The sequence below is a fragment of the Tasmannia lanceolata genome, unplaced genomic scaffold (assembly GCF_043159265.1).
Source record: "Tasmannia lanceolata isolate RefF3 unplaced genomic scaffold, GAP_Taslan_0.1 ptg000008l, whole genome shotgun sequence".
Taxonomy (NCBI): domain Eukaryota; kingdom Viridiplantae; phylum Streptophyta; class Magnoliopsida; order Canellales; family Winteraceae; genus Tasmannia; species Tasmannia lanceolata.
In genome coordinates this window covers 31060632-31082459 of record NW_027518685.1, presented here as the reverse complement: position 1 = coordinate 31082459, position 21828 = coordinate 31060632, and the positions used below count along the sequence as shown (strand labels likewise).

Genomic DNA, 21828 nt, shown 5'->3' with positions numbered 1-21828 from the left:
TCAGACATTCCAAACCACTCAAAGTAATCTTCTAGGTCTGCTAACCAATCGAGGAAGGAATTGGGGTCTAACTTACCATCAAAACTAGGAACATCAAGTTTGACCTTTTTAATGATATCCATATGCTCAATGTGGTAACGGACTGGACTTTGTCGCTGAGGTCGAGTAGCAAAATGCCTCTCTGGATACCTAGCCTAGTAGCCTAGGTAGGTGTCTGGACATAATTCTCTGGGTCGTCTTCCTGGAATTGTTTCTCGTCAACAAATCCCTTATGGTAGGGTAGGCCAACATGGTAATTTCTCCTATCATTGCCCTGCATATGACTTTCCCTAGCATGGACTTCTCTAGCAACAGGACGAGGTCTCTAGGGGGTAAAAAGAAGGCCTCCTGGACCGACAGGATGTCCAAGAACATTACCAGATTGGCCTACTTGGAGCCCAGGTCCATCCACGTGAGTGGTAGACCTGTCACCCAACTGACTCTCAATAAGGTGTTTGCCCATTGATGTGTTCGACTGCCTAACATTCTCTTCGAGTTGTTGTATCCTTGCTTCCGTTCAATGTATTGTTCCCCAAAGAGTGTTCATGACATCTTCCAAGGTGTTGACTCGTTCTTCCATTTTGGTTTGTGAATGTGTTTGTATGCTCATGAACTACCGGTAAGGAAAGAATGGGGTTTTGTTGATATATGAAGCAAATTACTAGAAGTAATGCAACTAAACTATGCTAATGTAATGCAAGGAAACAAGTAATAAAGGAAGCTACTTAAGGTTGGTGTTAAAAGAAAAAGGTGTTCGAAAAATCAGGGAAAAAGGGGGTTTCAATGGATAGGAAATAAGGATTTGATGAAAAAAAAGCCATGATGATTGTGGGCCCTTTTGCAATTGAATAGCCTAACTACCAATAGTAATATTGAATAACAATTCAATAAAGAAGATACGTACCTTGGTAGCCTAGTAATTGCCTAAGAAGTCTTGATGGTTTTTCTGATAACTGTTCTGCACCAGAAGTGGCGAAGACAGCACACGAGCGGATCGGTATCGCTGATGGGGCCACTAACACAAGGCAAACGGGCTGGAACCGAGGCAATCCAACCGTCCAATACACTGTTGGTGGCGACAGAAAGTGATTGTCTGTCGCGGATCGTCGATGGGATATCGGAAAGGCACTGATCAAATGATGGAACGTGGTTGACAGCTGAGATTACTCTTGAAACTAGGCTGAAAGTCGTTGTCTGCTGCTGAAAATAGAATGGATGAACTCTGTTGGTCATGTACTTCAACTTTCATGTTGAAGCCGCGGACAAATTTCGAGCAGATATAGCCCGAAAGTATAGAAGCTAAATACAGAGTGTAGAAAGAGTGGTGGGGTGGAAAGAAAAGAAAATATTTCTGTTCTTTTTTCCTGAGATTTTTTTTTTTTGGGTGCCTAAAGGTAAATGAGGGGGGAAATCTAATATTACTAATATGAGGGGGTGCCTAAAGAAAGAAAGGGGGGTGTGATAAGTCTCTTTTTTTTCTTTTTTTTTCCCTGACTTAACTGGTCACGTGCATAGTTAGCAAAACGCCGTTTAAAAAGGCATTTTTTTTAAGAAAAAAACTCGTTTTATTGGTTTGCCGTATAAAACAGCTTTTAAAACGCGGATGCCATTTTAAACGGCTGATTTCTTGATAAAACATATTAAATGCAAATTAGACACTTAAAACACGTCTTTTTGCGTTTTTTCACCTTTTTTCCAAGTTTACCCCTATCCCCTTTTTAAATTACAAAATAACATAAACCCTAAATCCTCTCCTTTCTTCATCTCTCTCGTGAAACGGCCCAAACAGAGCTGTCCTTCTCTCAGCCCATTTGCCTCCCTCCCCCAACGGCCAGCAACTAGCCGTCTCCCTCGGCCCTCCACCCTTAGGATGTCGCCCTCCACCCTTAGGCCTTACAAGAAGAAGAAAAAGAAGGGAAGAAAAGCAGAAGTGAAGAACAAAAACTGGAATGCCCTCCACCCAACCCTAAACACGTTTTTTTCCAGTTTTGTTGAATATGAGCATGTTCTTTTCACTTCTTTTGATTTTTTGGGTTTGAAAGTATGCAAAGTGAAAGTTGTGGAAAGAGATTTCGGGTTAGGGTAAATTGGGGTTGATGCCTTGGAAAACATCGAGTTTGACAGAAAAGCACCAAATCTAACCCCATCTTGGCAGTATGTTTTGGTTTTATCTTTTTTCAATCAATGACGTGCATTTCTAAATTTGAAATTGGGATTGGGTCTGTAGCTCAGTGGTTAGTTTTCTCTCCAATGTCGTTCGATACGGATAAATTTCTCGGAAAATGTCCGTTTTTAAAATCCATTTTTTTAAACCAAAACGTATCAAACACTTTTTATACATTAAACGTTTTTTTTTTTGCGTTTTCATTTTTTTTACCGTTATTTTGACTACGTTTTTTTTGAACTAATGCCATATTAAACTTGAATTTTTCCCGTCCTGTATTTTTGTCGTATCACATTTTGCTAACTATGGTCACGTGACCACTTAAAGGGATTGGGAGTGCCCAACAGAAATTGGGGGGCTTGAATTTACCTTGTTTATAAGGTAGTAAATGAGTTAAAGGGGGGGTGTCCAAGTAACAAGGGGGTGGGTTTTTTTTACTTTTCTTCTCTTTATTTCTTACGAACAGAAACCCTTATTTGGGTTCTGTTCTTTGCGACAAGGAAATACAAGGAGAGGAAGGGAAGGGAATACGAGGAAGGTGGCGCTCCGGCTCCAGCTCCGGCTCCGGCGAAGGCGGTGAAGCTTCGGCGAAATGGGTTCGGGTTCAGGCAAACCATTTTTTTGTGTGTGTGGCTAGGGTTAGGGTTTCAAGTGGTGGAAGATGGTGGTGACACGCGGCAGGGATGGTGGACAAGGGGTATGTGGGTTAGGGTTAGGGAGATGAGGAAGATAATTGTGTGGGTGTTGTTTTGGGTGGAGATGGGTTTCGGATTGGCTAAAACCTAGAGAGAAAAAAAGGATTCATTTGCAGGTTTTTGAAAATCAAGGGAGGAAAGGGGGGTATAGGGTGGCAGCTAGTGAAGATGGTGGCTGGGAGAGAAGGGTAGGGTTTTGTGGTTTGGAAAAGGATAAAAGGAAGGTAGAGGATGGGTGGCTGCAAACAATCAAGAAAGGGTTTCGGACTTTAGGGTTAGGGTTCGGATCAAACTAACGGTTGTGATGTGGGTGATGATTCCGGAGATCGTTGATGGTGTCTTCAACTGCGTCTACAACCGCGAATAGCACTATTACCACATTTGATGTAGGCTGAGAAGAGAATTAGACGAAGAAGAAGAAGAAGAAGAAGAAGAAGAAGAAAGACGAAGAAGAAGAAGAAGAGAAGAATTAGAAATAGAAGAGAAGAATTTAGGGAGAAGAAGCACGCGGGGGAAGAAATCTCAATCAATTAATCTTAATAATCATCAAAAGGTAACAAAAGAGCTGTAGCTTTGCCTATAAATAGGCAATTAACAATCCTAAAATAAAGAAACTTGTCAAATTAAGAATTCCTAAAAGACTAAAACACCCTAAAGACTTAAATAACCCAAATAAATCAACTATGCCCCAAAATACCCCTAATAACACTAAAAATAGCAAAAAGATCCCTGACTGGCACAAATAACAATAAAAAGATCACTACAGGGCTCCTTGAGGCCGCCGAGAATAAACTTGCAAGAGACGTTGATCTCTATCATGAACATTTAGGCAATAAAAAAAGAGGTAATACAGTCTTTTTGCCCAGAAACCCCCTTTTCCTATATTTTAGACATTATAAACTCAATGTGAGTCTCATTTTCCACTTTTGTTTTGATGAAGGCCTAGTCTGCAAGTGTGACTAAGTTTTTATTCTTCCAAGGGATTGGGAAAGTGTGTATAGGTAAGTAATGTGGTACAGCTTTAGTGTGTTTTATTTCAAAAAGCATGGGTTATAATTTGAAAACATTTCATTATAAAGTTATAAAACTACATGTTGAGTTTGTTTAACAATCATTCCTGGTAATATGTGGTTTAGCATGCATGGTTAAATGGCAAATACTTTAGCTTTATGATATACTTATTTTGCAAATTGAATGTGTTATGCTTTTGCATATATGCCCTATAACGATGACATTCCACAAGATGCCCTGTGATGGTGTAATTCCACAGGATGCCCTGTGGCGTTATAATTCCACAGGATGCCCTGTGGCGTTGTAACTCCACAGGATTCCCTGTGACGATGTAATTCCATTGGATGCTTGTAATGATTTAATTCCACATAATGCCCTATATGATGTAATTCCACAGGATGAGCTTCTTCTTCTTTTTTTTAATGATGTCCGCAAGATGAGATTTACGGCTTATGTATATGAAATTTTACTTACGAATGACTCGTATAATTATTTTGTCTTGATGAAAATGCAAATATTATGAAATCTGAATTTGTGCACAGTTAATTTTTCACCCAGCATTGGTTATTCCCATGTTTTAGCTTCTTGTCTTGTTTTGGCATGCATAGACTCAACTAAAGACTTTACTATATTACTTACTAGCTTTCAAGCCCACATGTGGCTATCTTCGTTTTTCAGATCCCAATATTTGATAATGGAGTGGAAGAGGGGGAAAGTTTCGAGTTGGGACACTTGACTTTCGTATATATAAAGATGTGAATTTTCATCTGTTTGATGGTTGTATCAAACTTTAATTAGGCCATAGGCAGCTTTGATTCGATGAGAGTCAGCAACCCGGAAAAAAAATGGTGCATAGATTCGATCGGAATAAAAATCAAATGAAAATCAAGAGATTGGGATTGGATTGCTCAACCCCGTAAGGTTTTACATTGCAGGTATGATATAAAGAGTCTTATTAACTCTAAAAATTAGAACAATATTCATGATAGAGTAGGTAAATTAACAGACTCCCTACTTTGAAAACCAACATATTCTAAAATGAGAACATATATGAGAGAATCCATACATTAAAAACAAAGTCATTGAAAGAATAAGCCCTAACAGATTAGGCGACCAAAAGAGCATTCAAGAACTCATAAAATAGAGAATGACACAGAGAAAATTAATAGACCTGGAGATCTTTGAGCTTGATGTACTCCCATATCTTCTTGATGGATCCGGTGCGTGAGAATTCCGGTACGCCGCCGAGGAAATTGCGAGGGGAAGGGGGGACTGGAATGGTGTTTGAAATGCTGTTGGGGAGAGAGGTGGAAGTAGCCATGGAAGTGGATCTAGGGTTAGGGCGAGCTTTGGACCCGGCCTTTGCAGACTCCATGACAGCCCTGCGAGCTACAAAAAATCTCGACATGGTGATATTCTTTGCTATACTCAGCTCAGGGTTAATGTTTTCGCCGAGCACGCTTTTATGCCCTAATCTCGCTTGATGATCATCCAGGCGTGTTTATTTGTAACAGGGAAAAATGCACGCACGTGGGACCCAAATGTAAGTTCAAATAGTAATCTAATATTGGAGTTGATTAAAAGGAACAACTACCTAGGATCTATTCATATAATAGGGAAAACGGTATTACTTTACCTTTTACCGAAATTTTCATCTGAAACCGAAACGTCCACATTTCCAAGCCCATCGAAACTTAAATTGAAATTTAAAATCTTGCTCTTAGTCAACCCAAAATGGTATGAAATTTCGTTTTGCCTCGAAATTTTGTTCCAAAATTTAACCGAATTTTCAAAATTTCAATCAAAATTTCATTTCCCCCCGAAATCCCGTTCCGAAATTTAAGGAATATCCCAAAAAAATATGGATTTTATCCCTTATTTAATATTATCCTGAAATTTCGGCCAAAGTTACTGAAACTTTGACCGAGTTAGAGTATCTTTTAAATTGATTTTTATAGATTTCGTGGATTTCGCCTGAAATTCGACTAAATCAATGAACGACTATTTGTCTCGTATAGAATTTTGACCGAAATTTCGGGATAATATTAAATAATTATTAATATTATTTAATATTATCCTAGCCCTCCAATCGATATAGGCTGATCCTAACCCTCAAATTAATAGAGGTTTCCATAATTGTTGTTCCTCTTCAGTAATTATTAATATTATTTAATATTATCCTAGCCCTCCAATCGATATAGGCTGATCCTAGCCCTCCAATCGATAGAGGTTTCCATAATTGTTGTTCCTCTTGAGGTGCTCGGAATCCGTCAATATTTTGCAAGCGTCCTGCATGAGTAATATAAAGTAGTTGTTTCATCATTGTCATGTCTTTACCTCTTCTTGGTATTTTTGTTTCGTAATTGTCATAGACAGGCTCGTGTTGGTACTTTTCGTATGTAGATTATGAATTTACCCTAAAGAAAGTAGTTAATATCATAACTTAATATTAAAGAGAATAGGCATAATACAGCTGGGATATAGATGGGATTTTTGGCAATGGGTGGAAGAACTTAACCCACGATTCTGCCTTTATATATAGTAGTTAGATTATAAATCCTTGCCCAGCCCTCTGAGGCCACTTCATCTCAGGAGGAATCAGGAATCAGGAATCAGAATCGATAATATTCTGATTCATGTTCCATAACAAGAGTAAGACCGTGAGAATGTGCAGCAAAAATTAGGGAATCCAAGATAGCATTCCCTCAACCCTAATCCAACCCAACCCAAGCCTCGAGTTGAGGATTGTGAACCCTAACCCAACTTGCCTCTAGATCTCTCAACCCGAAATCAGGTCAGGTCGGGTTCGGGTTCACCTAGAGCCAAACAGAAAAATACTACAACCCAAAGAAAATCAGGTTAATTAGAGGTCGGTTTTGGGTTGGGTCGGGTTGGCAAGGTGTCAACCCTAACCCAACCCAAAATTAAATTGGGTTGGCTTTTCCCAACCCAACCAGAGGAAATGCAAATCCAACCCAAGCCAAGATCGGACTCAACCTGTCGGGATCGAGTTGAGCCCGACCCAAGTTGCACCCCTAAACAAAATCACTTTTTAAATTTTTCTAAACTAGGGGATTGGTTGCATCTTACTTTCTTTTCTTCTTTTTTTTTTTTGGGGGGGGGGGGGTAATCAGGTATCAAACCCGCACCCACGGTTTGACTATAACTTGTTGAAGAATCAGCAATAAAAATGAACTTTGCGTACTCGTGTGCCCCAATACTCAGGGTGCTTGCATGCTCAACATTTCTTCTACTGCATGTTTTGTAGGTGTGATCCTCACGCCTAAAGATTTGAGCTACATGCCCACCCGGTTGTATGTCACTTATGATGTGATGGCAACCAAGGTTTTAAATTTTGGTTTCAATGTAGGTTATAAGTAGTGTCAGGATTAGACTCAGTCAATTTGAGCCAGATAAATCCTTTAACCGTCTTCATGAAAATTTTCTAAATGATTCATTAGCCGGCCCCAACTAGCTTGGGACAAATGCTTAGTTGAGTTGAGTTGAGATGGTGTCTACAAGTATGTGCACACATTTTTTTAAGTAGAGTGTGGCCCAACTTATTCAAAGATCTAAGCGATTGTAGACACCTCATTTTGACCGTGCCCTAAACCCTCCAATTTTGTACAAAACCCCATCAAATCAATGAGGTAGGGCCTCAAATTTCATACTAAGCTAGCTTAGGATCCCACCAAGGTCCCGGCAAAATTTCGTCAAATTCCTAGGGCGTTTGCCTAGCGAACGAGATGAGAGAATGTCGTAGTGTAAATTCAAGAGGGGAGTGAATCAGGGATTAAGGTGGCTGTCCATAACAAAAGAAAAAAAAAAGCAATTTCATTTTACCTTTATTGTTCAATACACCACCCCTGGTAGTGTAAAAAGAGTGGTCATGAGCACCAGAAGGGGGGGTTGTCCCAAGTAAAGAGGGGGGTTACAATTTGTTTTTTAATTTTTCTATATAATGCAAAGGGGGTTTTTCTCATGAAAGAAATTCGCAGATCTGAAAACCAAAGAGAAAGAGAGAGGAGAGAAATCCCCAAATTCGCCGAAACCCATTTCTTCTCCGATCGTCTTCGACCGAACTCCGGCCATATTCTCGTTGATTTTCTCCCTAAATCTCTATGCAGATCTCTGTTTTTATTACTTTGTTCTCTTCATTTATAGCTAGATTCTTGTGAAACCTTAACGCTAGCTTTGTCTTCTTCGGCAAGATCCCGCCGGAATCCGGCAGATCTCCTTGAGATCCGGTCATTTTCACTTCCCCACCGGTCAGCCACACACCTTCCTCATCTCTGGCATTTCCTTCTCCGATCAGAGATCATCATCTCCGGCGAAGCCTCTTCCAAACCTTAAAAAAACATAGATCTGATCGTTTTACCCTAGTTCTGCAAAGTTCAAGCTCTGTTTGCAAAGGTCTTTGCAGTTGTTCAGCTCCTCTAGAGCTAATTGGAGAAGAAGAAGAAGAGGCTTTGATTTTCGTTATCAACATAGAAGAAAGGGAGAAAAGCTTAAACCCTAACCCAAATCTTGCAATTTCCGATCAAGCTTATCTTCTCCGATCCAAGATCTGAGGTCTGCAAATCTGCAGAGGCAGAGAGAAACAGAGAAAAATCCCCAAATCCCTCTTCATCTCTTTCTTTTTCTCCGGCATAACCTCCAGCCGGATTCCGGCAAACCTCCAGCCATAGCCTCTTTTTCTTCTATTGATTAGTTTTTGTTTTCTCTATTTCTTCTCCTCATAATCTCAAATCCTAGAGATAAACTTTTAAACCCTAGCTTTTTCCTTTTCATTTTTCCGTTTGATTTGTCTCCGGCAAGTTTTCACCAAATTCCGGCTATCTTTTCCGGTCATCTTCTCGCTAGTAGCTTCATTTGCTTATTATTCTTGCAGATTTGAGAGCAAGAGAGAGAAAGAGAGAGAGAGAGAGAGTTTTCTCTTCAAATTTCTGATCTAAACCCTAACCCTCTGTGTCATCTTCTCCGGTCAAGCTCCGATTGAGCTCCGGCAAAGCTCCGGTCAGATCTGGTGGATTCTGGTTAGAAGACCTGTGTTCCCTTTGCTGTTTGTTATCATCTCAGAGCTTCGGATCTCAAAGCTTCGGATTCTGGATTAGGCCCCAATCGATCGGATCATTGTCATTTTAACAGGTAATTTTTCTCACATGAGCGTATTCGAGTAGAGCTCTGAGTTTGTTCTGATGTTGAGAAAATCCTCACTTGGATTATCCTCATTCGAAGCTTATTTTCGCCATATAAGAGAAATTCAAATCAGTTCCTTTGGCTTGGATATCCTACATCCACAAACCAATTGGCCCTTGTAGTTCAGATTCAGGTCAAAGCATTTGATTTGAATCTCTTTTTTCTGGACTAATTGAGCTCCTTGATTCGAATCCTAATAATATTTTTCGAGTTGAATTTATGATATTTTTAGCTCAGTTGTACATTGAATGTATCATATTTTCATTTCTTTTTTATTTTGATCTGAATCACAGTGTAGATTATTTCTATTATGTTGAAATGAAAAATCTGTGTATTTCATTGGTATTGTGCTGAATTAAGAGTTCTTGTAGTTCATGTTCATCGTGTTCAACTGTATGCTCTTGTAAATCGTTTACATTGTGATGAGTTGAGACTTTTTGTACCTCATTTATGTGTGCTGAATTACTGGCTGAAGGTCATTGTGTGAGCTCATGAATTCTGCCTGTCTAGTTCACTAGATGATTATATTGTCAGTGATTCCATTAATTGGTCTCATTGTGTTGACTATGCTAGTTCAGTTTTTGTGAACCCTAGTAATTCATAGAGAAATTATCCATAGAGGGATATTACAGGGTAGTATATAGGGTAGCTGTCATTGATGTTGGTTCACTTTGGTTGTTCTTTCTTACTTTAATTGATTTTTTTTTAGATTTAAAATGTTTGTGAGAGAGGTGGCTGTTTGGAATACTTAGTCTCTGTGCATAGGGGTTGAACCTTGTCATTTTGCTTTCCTGCTTTGAGTGCATATCTTTAATGTTGAGGAGAAGTAAAGGAATAAACCAATTCTTATTAAGGGAAGTGACTGTCAATAGTATTATTATATATATATAATTTTTTTATTATTAGGGGACGGGCAAGATAAAGTAGAATTTCTTTTGATGTGAACTTCAACACTTTGCATTTTGGATATAATTTGTAACCTTAGTATCTTTTTAATTCAAATATCTTATATGGACTTGCGATGTTTGTGAGTTCGCTGTAGCCATATCTTTTGTGTTTCGATATATAGCTTGAAAATTTTATTTCTTAAGGAATGAGTATATTCAGTTATCTTTGGATGTTTATAAAATAATCAAAATTTCCGATTAGGAATAACTGACATATTGAATTCATGGCAATTAAACCTTAGAATTTAAAGATTATGCTTTTCCTGATTATCACTTATGCTTAAGGAGTATATATTATTGTAGATAATTGTCTTGTTTGTATAGCTAGAAATGCTTCATTTAAGATAGATTTGATAGTGTTGATTCATACAAGTTGAAAGATCTTCTTCTCAGAATTATTTTCATATCTGTAGGATTTTTTTTTAGAAACATGCTTGTTAGTTTAGGAATCCTATCCATTAAATAAAACATTTATCATTACAAAAGGCGATGAAGGCGCTAACCCAAGCCCATCCTTAGAGGACTTGCGTAGTCCAAGTAGAGCTTCCCCTCTTTTATTTAGAGACTTCTCTAGTCTTTTAGAAACCTTTAAGTGGTAATTTCTCTTCCTCATTTAGAAGACCATTGTGGTCTTATTAGCAAGTTCCTTGCTAGGAGACACACTCTGTCTTATTGAGGTAGTTCTCTTTTGGAGACAAGCCTCATTTTGGACCTACCTTTAGGGAGGTCGCTTTAGTTTGGTAGGGAGTGTACCCATAGGAGGCATGCCTTGCCTCATTTATGAAGCCCATATTTGGAGACAAGCCTTGTATCATTTAGAAGGTTTCCTTTTTTAGAAGGCTTACCCAGCCTTATATTAGAGCAGCTCCTTTTAGAGAGTCTTTGACTCATTCCTCCTTTAAGTTGTAATATTAGAGAGCCTTTGGCTCATTCATTTTCGTTAGTGGTTTTTATTAGAGAGTCGTTGACGTACTCGTCCTTTGGGTAGCTTTGTTAGAGACTCGTTGACTCCTTCGTCCTTCGGGTAGTGTTGTTAGAGAGTCTTTGACTCAGTTGTCTTTAGGTGTTATTAGAGAGTCTTTGACTCATTTATCCTTTTTAATGGTATTATTAGAGAGTCTTTGACTCATTTACCTTCTCCTTCCTTGGTATTATCCGTTAGGAGTTTCTCCTTAGTGTTGTCGTCATTCTGCTTTGTTAGAGACTAGCACAATCTCATTAGAGCTTTTCTTATTTGCGATCTTAGATCATTCCCTCGTCTTTGGCGTTAGTTTACCTGGTTTAGGGGTTTCCCCTGTTAGCCCTAGGGTTCGACCCTAGGGTTTTTGCTTTGTATTTTCCCTTAGGTCTTTGACCAAAAGGGTGAAATCTTTTTAAATTTCAAAAGCATTGGAAAAGCTTTAAAATCCAAAAACATCAGAAATTCGAAACTCAAAAACATTAGAAATTCAAAACATAAAAAACATTTGAAAAATCCTAAGAAAGCCTAAAGTGTTGAGTGTTGTAGAATTAGTAATTAGGAGAGTTCGTTTTCGAACTACGTTGGCTTGATCCTCTTCCACGAGGTACGTAGTGCAGCTTGGGATTCATATCCCAAGTCCAGCCAAACTTTTTGTAAATAATATTTTAAACCTTCTTCAAAAACCTTTAAAATCTTGTTTTCAAAAGATCTTCCTCTAGAGTTAGGAGTTTCTCCTAGATAGAGAGTTTTAGAGTTAGAATTTTTCTTTTGATAGGTTTTTTAATTTTTTGTTTGCTGTGTGCTTGTTTTAGAGTTAGGGGTCTGTCCTAGAGTTATAGGAGCGCCTCCGTCCGATCAGTTGGCGATCCACATCGCCGAGTGATGACTAGAGTAGGATACGCTAGTCCATCTTTAGTTTTCCTTATGAAATACAGCCTAGTTACACATAGGTTGTAGGAACCACCTGCATTAGCCTAGGGCTAATCTGCATTTAGTTAGGGCATATAGGGTGTCCTAAAATCTACAATTAACTGGAATTTAAATAATCGTACAAGAAGCTTTAAGAATGGTCAAGTCTTTTAGATCGAGTCTAGGATAGAGGTCTAGGTGTTTCAGGCATCCTAGTTTAGAATAGGCGCGAAGAACTACGTTGCCTTGATTCTCGTGGAGGCGGGAATACGTAGGCTTCTTTGGATGAATACCAGACCATCCGAGGACTCGGGCTAATCATTTAGAGTTTTAGGATTTGTTTAATTATTGTATGTTTTGATGTGTTTTCTTACTTTCTAGTATTGATCCTATACTTTTTAGCTATAGCTTGCATGTGTTTGCACATCAGAACTTAGACGCCTATTAGGCATGTCATTCACAACCTAGCTATGCTTAGGTGACACATCTTTCATTTTATTTTATATGTGCTTATTATTTTATCCTCAGGAAATGCATGCTTAGGTAGACGATTCCTGAGGATTGTTCCCATTTCACATGATTTTCACCCAAGCTTCTTTGGAGTTAATAATGAATGGCATAAGAGACCAAGTGCTTGCACTCGGACGAATCGGGGGTGCTCTCAGACCTTCCCCATTCGTAACCAGGCACGAACCCATATATATTTCTGGTTGTCCATTGCACAGAGGATTTGATTTTAGGGTTCCATGGCATATCCATGGATGGCGACTCTGAGTTTAGTTTAGGTATGTCTCGGTTTCGAACCTCGGTTCTGGATCAAGACATATCTCTTTCTTTTTATATCGCCACTCGTGCTATGCTATGAGGGTGGCATCCGTTTTGAGAGTTCCTTGGTAGAGCTCTCATTCACACGTGGATGATCCAGAGGGTGTTAGGGACCCATTCCCTCGCCGCCTATCTCGGATCGGGGTCCACAGCGATTATGGTGACGTTTTTGGGGGAAGGGCTTATTTACACCGGAGTAGGGGTGTAAACGAGCCGAGCCGAGCCGAGCTTGGCCAGGCTCGGCTCGGCTCGTTAAGCTCAAAAGCTCGGCTCGGGCTTGAACCAAGCTCGGGCTCGGCTCGGCTCGGCCAGGCTCGCGAGCCTTACTGAGCTCGGGTTATATTATGTTCACACCCCTCATCTTCCCTGAACAGCCCTACTAGTGTAATTTGACTACTTTTTTTACACTATGGGGGTGGTCCTAGTAACAAATGGGGTTCCAAAAATGAAGTGACATATTTTGCCCCCCCCCCTTCACTCCCTGGACAACCCTTTTAATGTATAAATTAATATATAATATATATATTTAAATATATTAAATTCTTAACGAGCCGAGCCGAGCCTGGCCTAAATTAGGCTCGGCTCGTTAAGCTTAACGAGCCTGGTGAGCCGGCTCGGCTCGGCTCGTTAAGGATTCGAGCCGAGCTTTTTTCGAGCCAAGCTCGAGCGAGCCTCCGAGCCCGAGCCAAAATTGACACCCTTACACCAGAGTCCAACGGTTCGGTTGCTTGTCCTATGGTTATGTTTTTTGGGAAAAGGCCTATTGATATCAGGGTAAAGGAAATTAACGATTTGGATTTTCGAAGAGAGTGGGCCCCAACGACTTCTCCAGTAAATATGCATTACATAGGACCCGTACGGAGGTGAATGTATCTGTTTTAAAAATGGAGGGATGGCACATTGTTCAGATATCTAAACCATGCAAATGTTACGTCCAACGTAAATAGATCGCACCCATAAATCATCTCCATAGGATCCTCTTAACCTTCAACAGGCAGAGTTTTCTAATGATATCCAAACTTCCTTATCTTCGAACAAGTGGGCCTAAGCAATTTTTTCTTTTTAAAACATGTACACCTATGTATGGGCAATTGGGCACCATATAATGGATATTAATTAGAAAATTTATTGGGGCCTACATTGTTCAAAGATCCAAATTGTTCATTTGTCAGGCCGGATGCAAATACGCCTTTCCGATAAAATCATTTCCATACGATGATCCCAGCTATTCAATCTGTATAGGTTTATATATGATGTCGTCTGTCAATGTATTGGAAGGTTAGGATCATCCTATGAAGACGATTTTATGAGGCGTAGCTACAATGGTGTCTAACAAATGAATGGTCTTATGAGCAAGGGCTAGCTACATTGGTGTCTAACAAATGAAGTGGGCCCAAGTATATGGTCTCCGCAGGCACGCATTTTTTGAAAACTACAGTGGGGTGTACCTTTTCAAAGACCCAAAGGGAAGTAATATATCTGCCCCTTTTTTACCTTGAACAACCCCTTCTATTGTATTTAGGACTTCCCTGTTACACTATAGGGGTGTACCAACTAAAAAGGAGGCGAATCTTCCTTTTCAAATATATTTTCACCCCCCTCTAGTGCATTTAGTTGTCGGGCCTGGCAAGAAAAGAGAGAGCGAGAGAGAGAGACTTGTGTCGGTGAGGGTGACTTTTATGATTTTATCCAGCCCTGACGTAAAACGTTTCGATTTAACGTATGAGGGGGTTGATTTATCAAAACAGAAACCATCGATCTCATCATTCCCGGCAATTTCGCCCCTTTCTTTCTTTACTAGTAGTAAAAATGTGAACAAAGGATTATCATCTGTAAATTCTGTAAACCAAAAACATATTTTTTACACTCCCTATAAAAAGACAGTACTGTGTAACTTACATCATAGGATGATCCAAACTGTCCAATTGATCGGCCACATCGTAAATAGGGCGTTCCCAAAAAAAACATTTCCATGCGATGATTCTAGCCCTGCAGTCTATAGAAGACCGGCATATTCAGGAAACATTTATTGGCTGGAGGGTTGTAATTATGCTATGGAAATGAATTTTGGCATACAACCTACTTACATTGTGGCCCATGAAATTGACGGTTTGGACCATCCTATGATGTAAGTCATACAATACTTAAAATAAAATAAAAACTCACTATCATGACTTACACTATATAAAAACTCTCATAATCACATCATTTCTCTGCAAATCATGGGGAAATAGGTCAAACGGGCCGGGTAAAAATCACCCGGAAATGGACGGTTTAGATCATCTTATGGTGTAGGCCGTAAAATATTCAGTACATTTTTTTCTTTTTTATAGGTAAGTTGGGGTTTTGCGGGGACCCCTACCGGCTTATTAAAAAAATATTTCACTACATGGGCTTACACCATATATATTCTAAGAAGAATTTTGTGACAAAGCCTGCAAACCAAAAACATATTTCTTACACTCCCTGTTAAAAAAAAAAACATTACTGTATAACTTACACTATATGATGATCCAAACCGTCCAATTGATGTGCCACATCGTTAGACCTGGCAAACGGGTGGGCCGGGCCGGGTCAACCCGCGGGTGATGCGGGTGCGGGTCATACGGGTCGGGTTATCAAATGACCCGCATTATTGCGGGTCAAAATTCTCGTGACCCGCGGGCACCCGCAAATATGGGATTGTAATCACTATTTTGATTTGACAGCATATAATTTTCCGGTAATTGTTATTTGTATTTTTTTGGTAATTTTACAATCTACCACCATTTCTACGTAATTTTTCATTTAACACTTTATAGTTTCGCTATTTTACTTTTTTCTGGTGTAATGATTACTTTTTTTTGACCTTTTTACATTTGCTACCAACATTTTCGATGAGCGTATATGTGCACCCACAATACCCACTTGCCGAGAAATTACCAAAAGAGAAGCTTGATAGCAAATTATAATAAAATAAAAATCACATTGAAATGTTAACAACACTACTGGGCACTCTCACTTTATTAAAAGTATGGTATGGCCCACACCATAGGATGATCCAAACCGTCCATTAGATGGGCCATAGCCTAAATAGGTTATGCTCCAAAAATCATTTCCATAGGATGATCCTATCCCTCCAATCTTGATGTTAGAGGGTTGATCCTAACCCTCTATAGATCGGAGGGTTAGAATCAACCGATGGAAATAATTTTGGAGCATAACCTATTTAGGGTACGGCCCATCTAATGGACGGTTTGGATAATCCTAGGGTGCCGGACATACCGTACTTTTTATAAAGTGAGGAGTTCCCTCATAAAAAAACAAACAGCGTGAGTGACGATAACATTCTCACAAAAATTTAAACATACTGTAAAAATGCGGGTGCCCGCGGGTTGACCCGACCCGACCCGTGTTTTTGCGGGTTGGGTCACCCGCGGGTTGATTTTTCACGGGTCACGAAAACTTAGACCCGTGCCCGCAAATTTGCGAGTGGGCCGGGTCAACCCGCGGGCACGGGTCACTTTTGCCAGGTCTACACATCGTACACAGGGTGTTCCCAAAAAATACACTTCCATGCGATGATCCTAGCCTTGCAGTCTATAGAGGAACGGCATATTTAGGAAACATTTATTGGTTGGAGGGTTGTAATTATCCTATGGAAATGAATTTTGGCACACAACCTACTTACATTGTGGCCCGTGAAATGAACAGCTTAGATCATCCTACGATGTAAGCCATACAATACTTTTTGAAAAAAAAAATACTCACTATCAGGACTTACAGTATATAAAACTCTCATAATCACATAATTCCCCTGTAAATCATGGGGAAATGGGTCAAACGGGCGGGCTCAAAATCACCCGAGAAATTTTATAGGTCATCGGGCTTGGACCCGCACCCAGGGAAAAAAACAAATAAAAAGGGTTGGTAATGCTGAGAAGGGGAAGGGGAGGGGGGAGGGGGAATATCTCTGCGCATGATCTTAATTATCATAAAAGATAAAATGTTAACCACTCTTCCGTGCAAATGTATTCAATAAGATAGATATGTACGTGGCATTTTTTATAAGAGGAATTAGACGCCAGCAGATCGGAAGGCGAGGATTAGCCTATGGAGTAGATTTTCAAGGCACATCCTATTTACTCCAGGGCCCAACAAATGAACGGTTTAGATCACCCAAACAATGTAGGCGCCACTGTTTTTGTGGGGCTGCATGGGCCACCATGCACATAGGTTGTGCCGCAAAAATCATTTTCCTAGGATGATCTCAACCGTCTGGCCTGTAGAAATTTCTACAATGATTAAAATATTGTGGTTTTAATGTCATTTCCCTTTAAATATAAAAGAGAAAACGGGTCCGGGTCAAACGGGCAGGGTGAAAATGACCTGTGAAATTTTATGGGTCATTGGGCTTGGACGCACACCCGGCCCGTGCGGCCCGGTCCCAGGATTTTTGACGTTTTTGTTAAGATTTTTGTGTGTGCAGGGATTTGCTAGCCACGTTCTCCGAGGCTACTTCTAGGCTCATGGCATATCTTTTGCTAGCAATAAAAAATAATCATGCGATACTAAGTTTGAAATGAAAAATTATCAGAAAAGGGAAGTAGAGCAGTGAAATTACGAAAAGAATGTTGTAAAATATGACAATTACGGAAAAAAAAGTACAAAGTAAAAATGACATACGTGGGTGTTTCACGGGAATTAAGGCGGGACTCGTAAGGCAATAGCAGGAAAGAACGTGCCGAAAATTATAAGATCGCCCCTTACAGGATTCCCGCTTTTAGTATAGTAAGGATCGTCGAGAATGAAAGATTATCGAGCTCGGAGAGACTGGGAAATCCATTGCCAAGCTAGGGTTTCGAGATAATCCATCTCAGAGAGATTGTGAAATCTACATTGGGTTTTGATAAGTTGATATTGATTATATACATACTCAGATTCGAATCCCGATATGGTGAGTCTAGGGTTTCTCTGTGAGTATAGGGTTTCTCTTTCTTTTCTTATCATTTATTTATTTTACTGTGACGAATTGCAGTCGGGCGATATTCGGAAATGGTTCATGAAACATCAAGAAAACAAAAATGGAACTGCATCAAATCCACCTGAGAAGCCTTCTCCGGCCATCTCTCAGTCAGCAAAACCTGTAATTCCTTGACTTCTATGTTTGCTATTAATTCTAGTGTAGTTTTTCATCTGTTTTTTCTGTTTTTTCTATTGAAATAAGGCTGGGATTTTTTTTTTGTTGGGTTTTTTTCATAAAGAATGGAATAGATGATCCATGTAGACGAACCCAACTAGTGTCCGGATTAGACTTAGTCAATTTGAGCCAGGTAGATTCTCTCACCTTCTTCAATGATCCATGTAGACGAACCCAACTAGTGCCAGGATTAGACTTAGTCAATTTGAGCCGGGTAGATTCTCTCACCTTCTTCAATGATCCATGTAGACGAACCCAACTAGTGTCAGGATTAGACTCAGTCAATTTGAGCCGGGTAGATTCTCTCATCTTCTTCAATGATCCATGTAGATGAACCCAACTAGTGTCAGGATTAGGATTAGTCTTAGTCAATTTGAGCCGGGTTGATTCTCTCACCTTCTTCAATGATCTATGTAGATGAACCCAACTAGTGTCAGGATTAGTCTTAGTCAATTTGAGCCGGTTAGATTCTCTCAGTTTCTTCATGAATTTTTTCTAAAGGATTCATTAGTTGACTCCAACTAGTTTGGGACAAAGGCTTAGTTGAGTTGAGTTGGGTTATTTTCATAAAGAAGCTGGAAAGTGTGAGGATTTAGTTTTTTCTTCTTTTTCCTTTTTTCATGTAAGGATGACTGAAAAATGTGAACATTGTACTTTTTTACCGTTTTCAGTAAGTTTCGTAAAGAAGAATGACAAAGTGCAGGGATTTGTTCTGGTTACTTTTTCTTTGAAAATATCTTCCTTTCTTTGAGTTATATGTTTGCAACTAATTCTAGTGTAGTTTTGCTTTTGTTTTTTTTTGGCAACAATACTATTGTTCTGTATTTTCTATTGAAATAAGGCTGGAAAATTTTTAGTTTTATTGGGTTTTTTTTTTTCCATAAAGAAGATGGAGAAATGTGAGAATCGAAAGATTTATTTTTTTCCCCTGTAAGGATGATTGAAAAATGTGGACACGGTACTTTTTTACTTTTCGGTAAGTTTCACAAAAAAGAATGACAAGTGCAGGCATTTGTGCTGTTTATTTTTTATTTTTCTTAGAAAAATGGGTAGTAGTTTTTTTTTTTTTCCTTTGTGGAGGAGAATGGAAACTTGCTATCATTGTTTTTGTATTTTTCTTGTAAAGGAAACTCTAAAAATAAGAAAGAGAGACTCGGAGACTCATTTATTTTTCTTTTAATTTAACTTCCTTGCCATGTAAATTCAGACACCAGAAGTTCAAGAAAATGCAGGAAGACGGAAAACCAGCAAGTATTTTACTACTAAGACTACTACTACCGCTACCACTACCACTCCAGAATCTACCACAAAACAAAAACAAAATGATGAAAGCAAGACCGAGAAAACTCTAGCAAAAAGAAAGACCCAAAAGAGTAGTGAGGAATCACATGATGTCACACCCCCATCTCGAAAAAAGCTTCATAAATCTGACGATGATGAAGATTTTGTGTTGTCAAAGGAGAGAAAAAAGTCAGCTGAGGTCAGCCCCCCAAAGAAATTGAAGAGTGGGTCAGGGAAAGGGATTGGTCAGAAAACTGTATGCAAGGATGATACCGATGAAGATACAGCTGCTGATAAAGTTGTTGGATCACCTCTTAAAGCTGGTGGTAGGGGTGGTGGTGGTGGAAGAGGTGCAGGAGCGGCACCGTCTGGTGGGAGAGGGAGAGGGGGTGGGAGGGGTGGATTCATGAACTTTGGAGAAAGGAAAGATCCTCCGCACAAAGGAGAAAAGGTGACGTTCCCGAAAGTCTTAGATACTATGAAACAACAATTACTCCAAAAGCTTAAGCTGTTGGAGATGGCGTGATGGCGTTATAATATTTAATCTTTTATACCTTAACACTCCCCCTCACATGTGGCCTCTCTTTTAGGGTTGGCCTACACATGGCACATATGGCTTCTCTTTTAGGTTGGCCATTATACATGAATTTTTAATATCAAGGAGTTTATAACACATGACCTTTGCTCTGATACCATCTGAAACAACCAATTGCTCCAAAAGCTTAAGCTGTTGGAGATGGCGTTATTTAATCTTTTATACCTTAACAAATACTTTAAATGAAATGATTTTGCTGGATACTGAATCTTTTTTGCTGTCTTCCAGGAGGTACCAGAGGGTGCTCCTAATTGTTTAGCTGGTCTGACATTTGTGATTAGTGGAACACTTGACAGGTAATTTTCTCACATGTTCATCTGGCCCCTTCCACTGTTCAATACTTAGAGAGAACATGGAAAGGCTTTGAAAGTCGTGCAACCTTCTTATTCTTTAAATAGATCTATTTTTATAAGGAATCCAACTTAATAAATTCTTGCCCTTACATTGTGTTCCTTCTCTTGGTTGCGGATTGTAAGATGTGTTGCTTGTTCAACTTGAGATGCATATTGAGCTCTTGTTGCAATTTTCAGTTTGGAAAGGGAGGAGGCGGAAGATTTAATTAAACGACATGGAGGTCGTGTTACTGGATCTGTCAGCAAAAAAACGGTCACTTTATACACTGTCCTCATCTTTGTTAGAATCTCATATTCTTATCAGTATCCGTTGGTGATTGTAATAATCTGATTGCAGAATTTTCTTCTGGCTGACGAAGATATTGGAGGACGGAAATCTGAAAAGGCCAAAGAGCTGGGGTTTGTTACCTATGATTTATTTTTGTCCTGCTTAGATTGTTTTCTGGTTTCGCTTAACTTCTTCGTTGTCTTTCTTATAGTACGTCCTTTTTGACTGAGGATGGACTCTTTGATATGATTCGTAAATCAAAGCCCGCAAAAGCACCTGTGAAGGAGGAATCAAAGCGGAAACTTCTGGAAAAAGGTGACACACACACACCACAACAAAAGAGCAGTCATGTGAAAGTAGAAGAGAAGGGTAATAGTCACAACTATCTCAAAACATGTTTTTTTTAAAAAAAATTTCATCTTCATGTTCCTGACCAGAATTATTTATTTTCATATATTATTGGAGGCTTTCTTCTCTGTATTGGACATCAATTTAAGCATTGACTTTGCGTTCGTATTATTATTTATTAGGTGACTTCCCCACATGGAACTCCGTTGCATCTTTTGTGGGTCATGCCACAAATGTTTGTTTGAGAAATTTCTCAGCGATTTGTATTTCTCGGGCCCCGTCCCATTACATCATTCTTATACCTCCCATTAAGTTGTAGTGTAGATATCACTAGTCACTACATCATTCTAATACTCTCCCTCAAGTTGGAGTGTAGATAAATTCTTGCCCTTTGAAGAAGTTACTTGAGTATCTTGAAATCAGGATTATAGTGGCATAGTAGTTTTCTCCTACTCTTTTGGGTATTTATTTATATATTTTTCTCTGACATACCTGGGCGCACTTACCTCCCTCAGATGATCAAGTTGGCAAGTCTTTGATTGCAAAAAGTGCTGCAAAAAGTTTGCTGTCAGGTATCTCTCCCACTAAACAGAAAGTCAAGACTGACGTTCACGAGTCGTTGACATGGACGGAAAAATATAAACCGAAGGTTCCAAATGACATCATTGGAAATCAGTCAATAGTATGTATCTTAATCATTGTTTCCTTCCAGAACATTCCAATTTGTGTCTCTATATCTCTGCCTTTCTTCTTCATCTGTTTTGGTCTAGGGATGCTTTTCATAAATGTCACTATAATGTTCCTCTGTACAGGTTAAGCAGCTTCATGATTGGTTGTTGCACTGGAATGAACAATTCTTGCATACTGGCCAGAAGGGAAAGGGAAAACCGACAGAGGGTGGACTTAAAAAAGCGGTGCTCATGAGTGGATCACCTGGTATTGGGAAGAGTACTTCAGCAAAGTTGGTTAGCCAGATGCTTGGGTTCCAACTAATTGAGGTGTTGTTTTCGTATTGATTTTCTTCCAACAGAAAAGGGTCAACCCACTTATCAAT

General features: G+C 39.3%; 2 protein-coding genes across 4 annotated transcripts in view; one reads left to right on the top strand and one right to left on the bottom strand.

The window, feature by feature from the left end:
• COX15 (cytochrome c oxidase 15) overlaps positions 1 to 5409 on the bottom strand; it is a 34332-nt gene extending 28923 nt beyond the window's left edge. For 2 of the 3 annotated variants that reach the window (XM_077389212.1, XM_077389215.1), the window contains exon 1: positions 5081 to 5409. In XM_077389212.1, coding sequence (XP_077245327.1) covers positions 5081 to 5317 — 237 coding nt within the window. In that variant the 5' untranslated portion in view covers positions 5318 to 5409. The remainder of the gene's footprint in view (positions 1 to 5080) is intronic. The other variant, XM_077389214.1, reaches the window with a different exon arrangement.
• A 12076-nt stretch (positions 5410 to 17485) lies between these two features.
• RFC1 (replication factor C1) overlaps positions 17486 to 21828 on the top strand; it is a 41615-nt gene continuing 37272 nt past the window's right edge. The window contains exons 1-9 of the mRNA XM_077389211.1: positions 17486 to 17686; positions 17768 to 17875; positions 19137 to 19661; positions 20034 to 20101; positions 20336 to 20411; positions 20496 to 20557; positions 20638 to 20795; positions 21290 to 21456; positions 21587 to 21772. Of these exons, the coding sequence (XP_077245326.1) occupies positions 17684 to 17686; positions 17768 to 17875; positions 19137 to 19661; positions 20034 to 20101; positions 20336 to 20411; positions 20496 to 20557; positions 20638 to 20795; positions 21290 to 21456; positions 21587 to 21772 (1353 nt within the window). The 5' untranslated portion in view covers positions 17486 to 17683. The remainder of the gene's footprint in view (positions 17687 to 17767; positions 17876 to 19136; positions 19662 to 20033; positions 20102 to 20335; positions 20412 to 20495; positions 20558 to 20637; positions 20796 to 21289; positions 21457 to 21586; positions 21773 to 21828) is intronic.